The sequence below is a fragment of the Schistocerca serialis genome, chromosome 1, assembly GCF_023864345.2.
Source record: "Schistocerca serialis cubense isolate TAMUIC-IGC-003099 chromosome 1, iqSchSeri2.2, whole genome shotgun sequence".
NCBI classification, from domain to species: Eukaryota; Metazoa; Arthropoda; class Insecta; order Orthoptera; family Acrididae; genus Schistocerca; species Schistocerca serialis.
In genome coordinates this window covers 238,201,816-238,215,286 of record NC_064638.1, presented here as the reverse complement: position 1 = coordinate 238,215,286, position 13,471 = coordinate 238,201,816, and the positions used below count along the sequence as shown (strand labels likewise).

Below are 13,471 nucleotides of genomic sequence, written 5' to 3'. Positions count from 1 at the left end.
ATGTAGTCTAAATAAGTCGGGTGATGCTGAGGGAATTAGATTAGGAAATGAGGCACTTAAAGTAGTAAAGCAGTTTTGCTATTTGGGGAGCAAAATAACTGATCATGGTCGAAGTAGAGAGGATATAAAATGTAGGCTGGCAATGGCAAGAAAAGCGTTTCTGAAGAAGAGAAATTTGTTAACATCCAGTATTGATTTAAGTGTCAGGAAGTCATTTCTGAAAGTATTCGTATGGAGTGTAGCCATGTATGGAAGTGAAACATGGACGATAAATAGTTTGGACAAGAAGAGAATAGAAGCTTTCGAAATGTGGTGCTACAGAAGAATGCTGAAGATTAGATGGGTAGATCACATAACTAATGAGGAAGTAATGAATAGGATTGGGGAGAAGAGAAGTTTGTGGCACAACTTGACCTGAAGAAGGGATCGGTTGGTAAGACATGTTCTGAGGCATCAAGGGATCACCAGATTAGTATTGGAGGGCAGCGTGGAGGGTAAAAATCGTAGAGGGAGACCAAGAGATGAATATACTAAGCAGATTCAGAAGGATGTAGGTTGCAGTAGGTACTGGGAGATGAAAAAGCTTGCACAGGATAGAGTAGCATCAAACCAGTCTCAGGACTGAAGACCACAACAACAAACAACAACAACAACAAGATATTTATTAATTTAACCGTAATTCATGAACACATTTTTGTAGTTGACAGGAGCCGTTACTTTCCTAATTCCAAAACTAATTTAGTGACCTTCATTTAAGAACAAGAACTTCATTTCAAAAATTTATACGATTAACGAATCCATGAAATCCACACCTTCCTATCATGTAACGAAAACTGAGACAAAGTTTCATACACTGAACTCTTTGGACAAGAGATTTGATGTAAGTACAACATGACCCAACTTGGACGCTCTTTACACAGAATCAGAAACTCAATCTCTTCTACACCATTAGTCTAGGCGCTCAGTCCGGAACCGCGCGACTGCTACGGTCGCAGGTTCGAATCCTGCCTCGCGCATGGATGTGTGTGATATCCTTAGGTTAGTTAGGTTTAAGTAGTTCTAAGTTCTAGGGGACTGATGACCACAGATGTTAAGTCCCATAGTGCTCAGAGCCATTTGAACCATTTTTTTTACATCATTAGTCAACAGCGGCGACTGTTATGGTACGAGACAACCAGTAACTTTCAGGAACTACCTATCGATATGTTCCTAAACTGGTGAAGTGAAGTTCAAATTTAGGATTGTTTTCACGTTCCTGTTCTCATAACAACATCACTGGCATTATGACTGACTTTCATTTTGTTTCTCTCATCTATAAACCGTATAAATCGTCAGCAACGGAACTATCTTACTTTGTGCTGTAGCAGGCCACACTATTGCTTAAGCTGCAAATTTGGCTTAAAAATTTTAGTAGAGAAACGGAATGATAAGATACAAAGTGCAATTTATGCCTTTGATTATTTATTCAAGAAAAATCACATTTTAATTTAGGTACAACAATACAATTATTTTCTGCTCATTTAATCTCCTACGCTCCATTCGTTATCAGTATATCACAAGTCAAGTCGCTTAATTATTCATTATCAATAAACATGCGATCATTGCACAAGAATGTACAGGCTTCACCTTTCCGAAACACCATAACTGCCTCCTATTCTGACGCAGAAGTTAGAAATTTCAGTCAAAGTTGCCTAAAACCTTCCTCTGTAACGATGTAAACACGTCGCGACCTACGACGCCACCCTTGGGCTCGTTGACGCTTCAAATACGAAGGTGTTGACACTTGCACTCAGAGGGTGGCATTTCTGGTGTCAATGTAACCACCCCTTTCCTTGGGGCGTTGATTTCCCACACATTTCACGGTCGGAGGCGACAATTCGCAGTGTGATGAGAAATGGGACGACGTTCTTGATGACTTTCGACACTGCTAGCAACCCTGGGCGTTTCAACCCTGATCTAAGGGCATCATAGGAATGCACACCCACTTAACGTGATCTGACGTCACTGGAGTGTAGCGCAATCTCAGTTTTGGCGCTGCTATACAGCTTGGAACACCTAGAGGCTGTAAAAAACCATTCGACGAAATCTGTACGTGATCCGATATAGCAAAGGTTTCACATGGTTCTTCATCCCTCCGTTTTTGCTCCCTCCTTTGGCGAGAGTATGGAATGGCGTTAAACAATAAAATGTGCGTGAAAGCGCCCTTCTAAGACCCAACAGTTGGCAACACTCTCGGTAACACCCACTCAACTTAAATCAGCAAGAAGCAGATATACCTGTCAGAAACCTCGTCACACATTCAACATAATCGCTGCTCTACTACCTGACTCTTAGGCAACACCTTCGACATCCCTCAGATGGTGTTTGCCAGCCTCCAGGTGCTAGAGGGGCCGCAAGGCCCAATATTTGTTGAAGTTTGAGGGAGGTACATACGAGTATGTAACGGGCTCAAGGGGGGTGTGTGAGCGGGACCTTGGCTGCAGTGAAAGTTTGGGGTGAGGGGGAGGTGACTTAGAGGGACTCTTTGCCGTTTTATTCATCACGCACGTCATAATGTTGCACCTCACCGTGAGCACACCATGGTACTCAAAAAAGAAAGTAATGAAAATGCAAAACAACGTATTGCTGCTTCAGATCACGTTCAGATTTCGTCGAATAGCTTTCGCCCCTAGTGGTTCCGTAACGTATACCGGAGCAAAAACTGCAGCCACACTACACTCCAAAGGGGTCAGATGATGTTCAGTGTGGTTGTAGGTCTACGATACTCTGAGAGCAGGGTTAAAACGACACAGTGTCGAAAGTTGTCAAGAAATCGCCCCGTTGCTTTATCACATTGTAAACTCTCGTTTCCGACCGCCAAATGTGTGGGAATCAGCCACCATAATGGAAGACATGGTTTCGTTGACGCCCTTTATGGCACCCGCTGAGACCTTTCCGTATTGCTACTGAGCAGGGCTATGTCTGAAACGTTTTCCTCGGCTACCGTAAGGAAACAGCGTGATTTTAACGCTGGACGGTTCCGACCTCCATCGCTGAGGCGTCGAAAGTGTGAAATGTGGGTAAGAAGGTGTGTGACGACATTCTCATCGTGTGACAGGTGCGAGTAGACTTTGATAGAATTATAGCAAAGTTTGGTGACAATGTGACATCAGTAACCCACCTTACAGTTCACATGAATGCAGCATGACACTGGTATAATAGAAGCCTCAGGATAGCGAGGTGCACATATGCAGACGACGGTACAATCGCGTACACAAGGTATAAAAGGGCAGTAAATTGATGGAGCTATGTTTGTACTCAGGTTATTCATGTGAGAAGGTTTCCGATGTTATTAAGATCTCACGACCGGAATTAATAGACTCTAAACCCGGAATGGTAGTTAGAGTTAGACACGTGGGACATTCCATTCCGGAAACGGTTAGGGAATTCAATATTCCGAGATCCACAGTGTCAAGAGTGGCCGAAAGTACCAAATTTCAGGCATTACCTCTCACCACGGACAATACGGTGGAAGACGACCTTCACTTAACGGCAGAGAGTAGCGGTCTTTGAGTAGAACTGTCACTGTTAACTAACAAGGAACATTGCGTGGAATGTCTGCAGAAATAAAGAACATTGCGTGGAATGTCTGCAGAAAGCAGTAAGGGACATATGACGAACGTATCCGTTAGGAAAGTGCGACGAAATTTGGTGTTAATGGCCTCTGGGCGCAGAAGACCGCAATGCCTCTACTGGACTCGCGACCACTTCGGTTGTACTCTAGGCAACTGGACAGTTGGTAAGAGCTGATGGTAGGGTTGGAGTATGGTGCAGACCCCATGAAGCGATGCGAAGAAGTCGTCAACAAGGGAATGTGCAAGCTATTGCTGGCTCTTTAGCGGTGTGGGCTGTGTTTCTATAAAACTGATCATTCACAGGAAATGAACATGTTCGGTTACTTGGAGACCATTGTGAGCCATATATGGACATCATATTCCTAAAAAGGGATGGAAATTTTATTGATGACTATGTACCATGTCACTGGGCCACAGTTGCTCGCGATTGGTTTGAAGAACATTCCAAATAAGTCGAACGAATGATGTGTCCACCCAGACCGTCCGACATGAATCTCATCAAACATTTGTGGGGCGTAATCGAGAGGCCAGTTCGTGTACAAAATCCTACACCAGCAACATTCTCGCATTTATGGACGTCTATAGAGGCAGCATGGCTGCAAGGGACGTTGAACGACGTGTTGAGTCTATGCCTTGTAGAGATACTCCACTAAGCCGGGGAAAAGGAAGTCCGACACGACATTAGGATGTCCCTCTTTACTTCTGTCACCTCACTGCACAGAAGAACGTTGTCGTCATCCTTGAGCCAAACTGATTTGTCGGAATTGGAGATAATTACGGTGTTTCGAAAGAGTGATCCATTAATTTTGTTGCGGCGTGTGGCAGTTTACTTAAAATATGTCTAGAGATAGGGCGCAGAAAATTTAACTAAGAAAGAATCCGTTTGGGAAACCTTCATTGCGGCATTTTCAATTCAGTGACAGATTTTGGCCACATCTTTTGCACTGAATACCGTCTGTCTTTTCAGCTCAGTACAAGCTATTCACGTGAAAATTGCAACACTGTAGGCTAATTATTTACCTGATTACAGATTTATAAGTGAAACTGTCATCTAGCCTAGGTTCAGTCTGAATACCAAAACGGTTTACTATAGAGGGTCCTGTTTATGTGGTATGCTGATGTCTTCCTCCAACCACTGGACTCATGCAGCCAGTTAAACGATGACCTACAAATTAACATCGGCGTCGAACACTACGAATTTCGGCGTTTTTATCAATGAGAAACATGAGAGAATTCGAAAGACTGGGCCACCAAACCAGGTAATTGCAACTGATGATTTGCTGAAAGTTGGATGTGAAATGCAGGTGAAATTAGTCGCCGATTCGGATGCATTTGTTGAGTATTACCAGTAAATAAGGCGTGTTACGCATACATTCATGGACAACGGAGGAGGTTGGAGGGTGATGTGGCTACACTGTCGCAGACGCTGTACTGGTCGTCGGCTTGACAGGCCCAAGCATAATGGTAAGATTCGTGATTCCAGTGCATTTGATCGCTGCCGTACCCAGTATTGTGCACGAACTCGGTTCTTTCTGTGTTATTCTGTCACTGTGAACTGTTTGTACCTCGATTCGGATAGGTTATTGCGGGAAACGAGATGTTGATACCAAGGTTTATGTTTCGTGTAGGGTGTAGCTTCTGCTTACTCACTTTACTTTTCGCCTCCGGAAGAAAGAGGTTACAATTTTTTTGACCACAATTCTGCAGCACTTGTGCCCTAATGGTGGCATGTAAAACATCTCCCAGAGAATAGGATTCGCCCATGTTTTGACATACCAGTAGGTGATTCGGTGCCTGGACTGCTCCGCAGTTGCGTGCAATGTCCTGCTCACACTCCCATGAGACAACATTTGTCCTTCACATCGAAAATCCTGTTATTATTTCAAAGGTTCTCCAAGTAGTGCAGGATAACGTCCTTAGGAGCACTTACTTGCCATGGTGAAACACTTCGACATATGGCTTGACACCTAATGGAAAATTTTCCTGGACTTTAGCCGACGTCTAGCAGCTGCGTAATTGTACAGCAAGTGATTTGAGTCTTCATTTAGCTTCTTCTGTTCTGTTTCTCCCGCCACTTTGAGTCTTATTGGTGGAGAAGCACTACCAACCAAGGGGTAGATGTTCTGGACTAAGATTGTTCTAAGGCACCCAGTAAGTGATCGAATTTACTCGTTTAAGACCACGTCCACATGACTTTTGTGAGACGATGCTCCTCAAACCGGTATTCCACAATCTCCCACAGAAAAACACACTTTTAGTACAGTTGACAAGAGAAACTGGCGATTTGTGCCCTCGTAAGGCAATGCTCCTGTTGCAGACTTTTCCTTTCAAGTCCATACAATGTATTCTAAAGCATAGTATGCAGTATAGAACAATTCTCATGTGTTTTAGGGTGTCGTAGTGCTGAATTTCCCATTCTTTCCATTTAATATTCATTTTGCTTTTGGTGACTCTGTGTAAGTGGAAAACACATGCTTGTGTATTTTCTAGATTGTGATTTGGATGCTGATCTTCAGCATATCACATGTTACACGGCGTAATTGAGGGATTTCCACGCTACAGTCAGGTATGTCGTCGAATGCGTCGTGAGAGGGGAGAGGTTCGATGTTTCAGCAATAGAAATGACGTAGGTTAATGACAACAGTTGCAGTTTAATTGGAAGTATAGAAAGTAAATGTTTTGGTGACCAGTTAGAGATGTGGAACCCTAAAGGAACATATCGGAAGTACTGATCAAAGACCTTCAACAAATAATGAACAAGATAATAGTAAACTAGTGGCGACATATTCGCAATAATGTTTCACAGCGATTCAGCAAATATTTGTTTTGCTATAAATCTAATCATGGGTCACAAAAATGTCTGTCATCCATGACTGGATTTGCCACACAACAAAAATGGTGATGGTAAACGTAATTACAAATAGATTGTCACTTAAAGGAAACAGTTGACAGTAAAAATGTCACGAACTAAACGAGTAAACGAGTCATTGGCCACCATACCCACAAGTAAACTGCTGTGCAAAACTGAGAAACTAATACGGAATGAAAATACTCCAGATCGGGGCATAATAGTTTTCTGTTGTTTCACTCTCGATTTATTTGCTTGTCCTGTATTAGTCATTAGTGGATAAGATATTTCGTGCTGAGACTGGTTCTCAGATTGGTGCATTGGGTCCGAAATTTCTCCAAAAAGAGAAGAAGATGTGTGCAACAGACTAGTTAATATAGGATGTGAAGCGCGGAAGATAGGTTGGTGGTAAATGTAAGACGGAGTGTATGTCTCTCAAGGGATTAGTACAGATTTAGAAAGGCAGAAATCCAGGCAAAATTAGCATAAATCAGGATGAAATATTTGCAGGTTAGGGCAATGGTAGAAGGATGTTGAACCTAGTCGAGTACTGCCAGTAGTTTTACTAGAATTCGGGCTTTCCGTTTTATGTTGATGAGTAGCGTATTCCATGGACTAGAAATAAATGAGAGGAATGCGTCGGTTATAGGAGCTGAGGTGGAAATCGAGACAACAGAATCATCGAGTGGTTCAACCAAAAATGGCGACTTGGTTTTTATGAGGATTTTCTTGAAGTTTTCGTACCAGTTCATCAGGATATTCAAGTATCGTTGGAGGGTTGCATATTATAGCGGGAGAGAGTGTTTGGTGATGTCGGCAGTGTAATGCAGGAAGTATGGGAGGATGGAGTTTGTGAAGTGTTTGACGATGTCGGCAGTGTAATGCAGGAGGTATCGGAGGATGGAGTTTGTGAATGGCTGACGCTTACAATATCCGACGGAGGGGGAACGGCACAAAGTCTTGAACCACACCAGCAATAGGGTGAAGGAAGTGACCTGCGACAAGGAGTGCTTACAGTCCACAGGCGCCACCATCTATTACGTACTGTCACGACTGCAGCTATCACCCTATTAGCCGATGACAGTCAACAAAAATTAATATCAAATATTGTTAGCAATAGGCATTTGATACCCCTGCCCCTTCATCGTGTCAAACAATAAGTCACATGTGACTTGGTGGTCACACATCCAGAAGTAGTTCTTTGAAATGGACAATAATCGCGAAAGCCTACAATCCCCCATGAGGACCAACAGTACATCGGCGTCGATAAACATCGTAGATGTGAGTAATTTACACTGATTCACTGGGAATGAAAGTCTGCATCCAAGTGTTTCTTATCCAAAATGGTAGCTGTACAAGGCTTCCTGACGTCGTGGATTGGGTCGGACACTTACAGTTAGCATACTCATTCGAACACATCTTTGTTCATCGTCTCCTCAAACCCAGATGTAGAGCCGCACTGAGAAAAAGGCAATAAGTGTCCACAGCAGGTGACTCACCGCAGTACCATGAGGGGGCACAGCCAGAAGCCGAAGGCGCTCACCATGAGCACCAGGTACTTGTGCGCGCGCTTCTCCTCCACCACGTCCAGCTCTGCGTCGTACAGGCCGCAGCGGTCGCTCCTGTAACACGAACAAACAACTGTCGCTATCCTGTTGAGGCTGCTTTGTTTTCTGCAGATGGTAACTGGACTGTTCATATACAGCAAGAGCCAACACGATTTCGTCAAAATTTCGGAAGCTGCCCAGGGATATTTTCTTAGTATTCCTTTATAAGGGACAAGTGATCTACGACTCTTTAAAAATAATGCAATTTATTTAATTACCTCAATCTCATTTCGTGTTTATATTGCATTAAAATATCTGTACGGCAGTGTAAATGTCACTGCTGTTGGTCTTGTTTTGTGACAAACTACACTCATGCTCATAAATTAAGGATAATTGCAGACTGTGGTGCCACACAACGTGGCACTACACAAAACTGGCGCTAATAGCATAGGCACATAGGAAACACACACGACACGGATCAGTATTGGTGAGAAGTTGAGAAAACCGCCCCGAAACATATGTGCTACAAAACACCACTGTTTCCTGCGCATGTACCCCGACATCAATATGGGATATGATCACCACCCACACGTACACAGGCCACACAACGGGTTGGCATTCTTTGGACCAGATGGTCGAGCATCTGCTGGGGTATAGCCTCCCATTCTTGCACCAGTGCCTGTTGGAGCTCCTGAAGTGTTGTAGGGGTTTGAAGACGTGCAGGGATACGTCGACCGAGAGCGTCCCAGACGTGCTCGATGGGATTTATGTCTGCAGAACAGGCAGGCCACTCCATTCGCCTGATATCTTCTGTTTCAAGATACTCCTCCACGATGGCAGCTCGGTGGGGCCGTGCGTTAATATCCATCAGAAGGAAGGTGGGACTCACTGCACCCCTGAAAAGGCAGACATACTGGTGCAAAATGACGTCACGATACACCTGACATGTTACAGTTCCTCTGTGAAAGACATGCAGGGATGTACGTGCACCAATCACAATCCCACCCCATACCATCAAACCACGACCTCCACACAGGTCCCTTTCAAGGACATTAAGGGGTTGGTATCTGGTTCCTGGTTCACGTCAGATGAAAACCCGGTGAGAATCACTGTTCAGGCTATACCTGGACTCGTCCGTGAACATAACCTGGGACCACTGTTCCAATGACCATGTATTGTGTTCTTGACACCAGGCTTTACGGGTTTTCCTGTGACCAGAGGTCAGTTGAATGCACCTTGCAGGTCTCCGGGTGAATAAACCATGCCTGTTCAGTCGTCTATAGACTGTGTGTCTGGAGACAACTGTTCCAGTGGCTGCGGTGAGGTCGCGAGCAAGGCTACTTGCAGTACTCCGTGGCCGTCTGTGGGCACTGATGGTGAGTTACCAGTCTTCTTGTGGTGTATTACACTGTGGACGTCTCGTACTGTAGCGCCTGGACACGTTTCCTGTCTGCTGGAATCGTTGCCATAAGCTTGAGATCACACTTTGTGGCACACGGAGGGCGCGTGCTACGACCTGCCTCTAGTCGCCGTAGTATTCTACCTCTCATACCGTCATCAATATGTGAAACTTCCTGGCAGATTAAAACTGTGTGCTGGACCGAGACTCGAACTCGGGACCTTTGCCTTTCACGGCCCGTCCTCACAGCTTCACTTGTGCCAGTACCTCGAGGTACTGGCAGAAGTAAAGCTGTGAGGACGGGGCGTGAGTCATGCTTGGGTAGCTCAGTTGGCAGAGCACTTGCCCGCGAAAGGCAAAGGTCCCGAGTTCGAGTCTCGGTCCGGCACACACTTTTAATCTGCCAGGAAGTTTCATATCAGCGCACACTCCGCTGCAGAGTGAAAATGTCGTTCTGGGTCATCAATATGTGTTCTCTGAGTCATTTTCAACACACAGTCACCATTAGCACTCCTGAAAACGTCTGCACATTACTCGCTGCACCGTACTCTGACATGTACCAGTTAACTTCTGCGTATGTGGACTGCTGTCAAGGCCACTGTGCGACGACCGCAGATCAAATGTACCGCGTGGTCACACTACGAGGTGATTTCAACCAGACAACAGCCCACCAAAGCGTTGTTTCACCATGTATGACCATTATCCTTAATTAATGAGCACGAGTGTAGTTTCATTCACAGACGACACTTAGTGATGACAACAGTTTTGTCCACTTTACTCTTCAACCCTCAAGTTTGCATTCAGTACTGCTCGGGTTTGTTTTCCCAGAAGAATCAGTTTTGTGTTAACAGTGGAACACAGCAAGGTGGATTAACGACTACGAGTTAGCCGATAAATACCTTATGTATTTCTACGCCGGGCAGCTCCTGCAACTACTGTAACCACTCGACAGTACTTTTGTATTTATGCATTGGCTATGGTTTGTGTTGTACATTTTGGTGATAGTACGGATACACTTTTTTTTACTTTCTGAAATTTTTGCAAATGAAGAAAGGTACCGGGCTAAAATACTGGAAAATCTGATTACTTTTATTTGTCTCTAACTAGCCACCGGGGACTGCGGGTCCCTTAAACCAAAATATTCGGAAAATATTCCTCAAAAACTTCGCGTCAATTTGGCTTTTAAGACAAAGTTATTCAGACAAGGCTATTCGGTGCCTCAAGGACCATCTGCTTCAGCAAGAAGAAAAATGTCAACGACATTCAAACAATTATAAAATCATTATTTTTTTAAATTATTGCGAGAACAACAGTTAGTCATCAGAAAAATTAATTGATATAACTATTATGTAGACAAGACAAGAAATTACCAAGGGAAAGCACTTTGAACATTGGTTGTTTCGTACTTTTCCTCCGGCAATTAGAATGGCGCGCCGGGCAGACATTTATGCAAATTCTGTTTTAACTCGTACCTACTCCACGATAGATTCACAGAACAGATTATTATTCATTTCTGTGAAAGAGCACACCCATCGCTTTGCAGTGCTGTAGATAGCGTGGCATTGCAACGTCGGTCATGCGACCCTCCACCGTTGACGTAAGACATGCCGGTGCAGTGGTTTCTATGTGCCAATCGGCTCTATGGAATCAACGCAGAAAGATGGAACCACGTGAGTACGTGACACTTAGCTAGAAAGGCGATACCGTGTTTAGATGAATGCATGACCACACCACATATCAGGTCGCCCGATTTATTGGTGTATCAACGCTGACTGTCCAATGTGTCTCACGGAATGGTGTACCACTTGCAGCCATGTAAAACGACGTTGGGGGATGGTTGCAAAAAGATCGTAACCGAAAATGACCAGAAACTACTGCCACACTGTGTAATGACAATCGTTTTCGAAATCGTCAGTAGCTACTGCTGTCAGACACTGTACGTTCATCTTAACCGGATACTGATCGAAGATTGCGAAAGGAACTGCATAAAACGGACACTTGGGGATCAGGTACATCGCAAAATACCATCCTGCAGAGCGGAAAACTAACGTTCAAGTCGTTAATTTATTTTTATTTATTTACTCGTCAAGTTCCGTAAGACCAAATTGAGGAGCAAATCTCCAGGGTCATGGAACGTGTCAGTACATGAAATTACAACATAAAAGTAATAACAGATAAAATTAAAATATTTATGAACCCGAAAAGAGTCAATCCACAACTTTAAGTAAACGCAATCAACAATACAACAAGAGTCAACTTAATTTTTCAAGGAACTCCTCGACACAATAGAAGGAGTGAACCATGAGGAAACTCTTCAGTTTCGATTTGAAAGCGCGTGAATTACTGCTAAGATTTTTGAATTCGAGTGGTAGCTTATTGAAAATGGATGCAGCAATATACTGCATACCTTTCTACACAGGCGTTAAAGAAGTCTGATCCAAATGCAGGTTTGATTTCTGCCGAGTATTAACTGTGTGAAAGCTGCTTATTCTTGGGAATAAGCTAATATCGTTAAACAGAAATGACAGTAAGGATTATATGTAATGAGAGGCGAATGTCAAAATACCCAGACTCGTTCATGAACTTACACCCCTTATTCCCCAAATCGGCCGTTTCTGAGCCAAAAATATCTTTTAAGAATGGGAAGAGTTGCCCCAAAATATAATACCATACGACATGTGCGAATGAAAATAAGCAAAGTACACTAATTTTCGTGGTGTCGAACGTTCACTCACTTCAGATACCTTTCGAATAGTAAAAATGGCAGCATTAAGACTTTTAACAAGATCCTGAACGTGGGCCTTCCACGACAGTTTACTATCTATCCGAACACATAGAAATGTGAACTGTTCAGTTTCACTAATCATATGCCCATTCTGTGAAATTGAAACGTCAGAATTTGTTGAGTTGTGTGTTAGAGACTGTAAAAACTGAGTATTATCGTGATTTGGCGTTAGTTTATTTTCTACAAGCCGTGAAATTAAGTCATGAACTGGACTATTTGAAAACGAGCCAATGTTGCACACAACATCCTTTACTACCAAGCTAGTGTTATCAGCAAACAGAAATATTATAGAGTTACACGTCATACAAGAAGTTATATCATTTATATAAATAACGAAAAAGAGTATCCCCAGCACTGATCCCTGGGGCACCCCCCACTTGACTGTACCCCACTCAGACCCCACATTACAGCAATTCTCAACATTGTGAATAATGACATTTTGCTGTCTGTTGCTAATGTAAGAGCTGAACCAGTTGCGAGGTACTCCCCGTATCCTGTAATAGTCCACCCTCTGGAGCAATATTTCGTGATCAATACAATCAAACGCCTTAGTTAAATCAAGAAATGCTTCAAACGGCTCTGATCACTATGGGACTTAACTTCTAAAGTCATCAGTCCCCTAGAATTTAGAACTACTTAAACCTAATTAACCTAAGGACATCACACACATCCATGCCCGAGGCAGCATTCGAACCTGCGACCGTAGCGGTCGCGTGGTTCCAGACTGTAGCGCTTAGAACCGCTCGGCCACTTCGGCCGGCAAATCAAGAAATGTGCCTAGCGTTGGAAACCTTTTGTTTAACCTATCCTGTACGTCACAGAGAAAAGAGAATATAGCATTTTCAGTTGTTAAAAGACTTCTAAAGCGGAACTGTATATTTGATAGCAAATCGTGTGAAAAAAAAGATCAATTATCCTTACATACACAGCCTTTTAAATAACTTTAGCAAATAATGATGGCATAGAAATACGTCTAAAATTGTCCACACTATCCCTTCCTCCCTTTTTATGAAGCGCCTTTACTGCTGAGTACTTTAATCCTTCGGGAAACTGACCATCCCTAAAGAAAAAATTAAAAATATGGTTAAATACAGAGATAACATATGCAGCACAGTAATTTAATATTCAGCTAGGCACTTCATCATATCCATGAGAGTCCTCAGTCTTCAGTGATTTAATTATTGACTCAATCTCTCCCATGTCTGTACCGCAGAGGAGTATTTCAGTCACCGAAAGGCAGTTCCCTGTAGGAACCAAATTTTTATTTAATTCATTTGC

General features: G+C 43.3%; 1 protein-coding gene across 1 annotated transcript in view; it reads right to left on the bottom strand.

The window, feature by feature from the left end:
- LOC126461835 (prolactin-releasing peptide receptor-like) overlaps positions 1-13,471 on the bottom strand; it is a 580,944-nt gene that overhangs the window by 50,365 nt on the left and 517,108 nt on the right. The window contains exon 5 of the mRNA XM_050096030.1: positions 7,962-8,084. Coding sequence (XP_049951987.1) covers positions 7,962-8,084 — 123 coding nt within the window. The remainder of the gene's footprint in view (positions 1-7,961; positions 8,085-13,471) is intronic.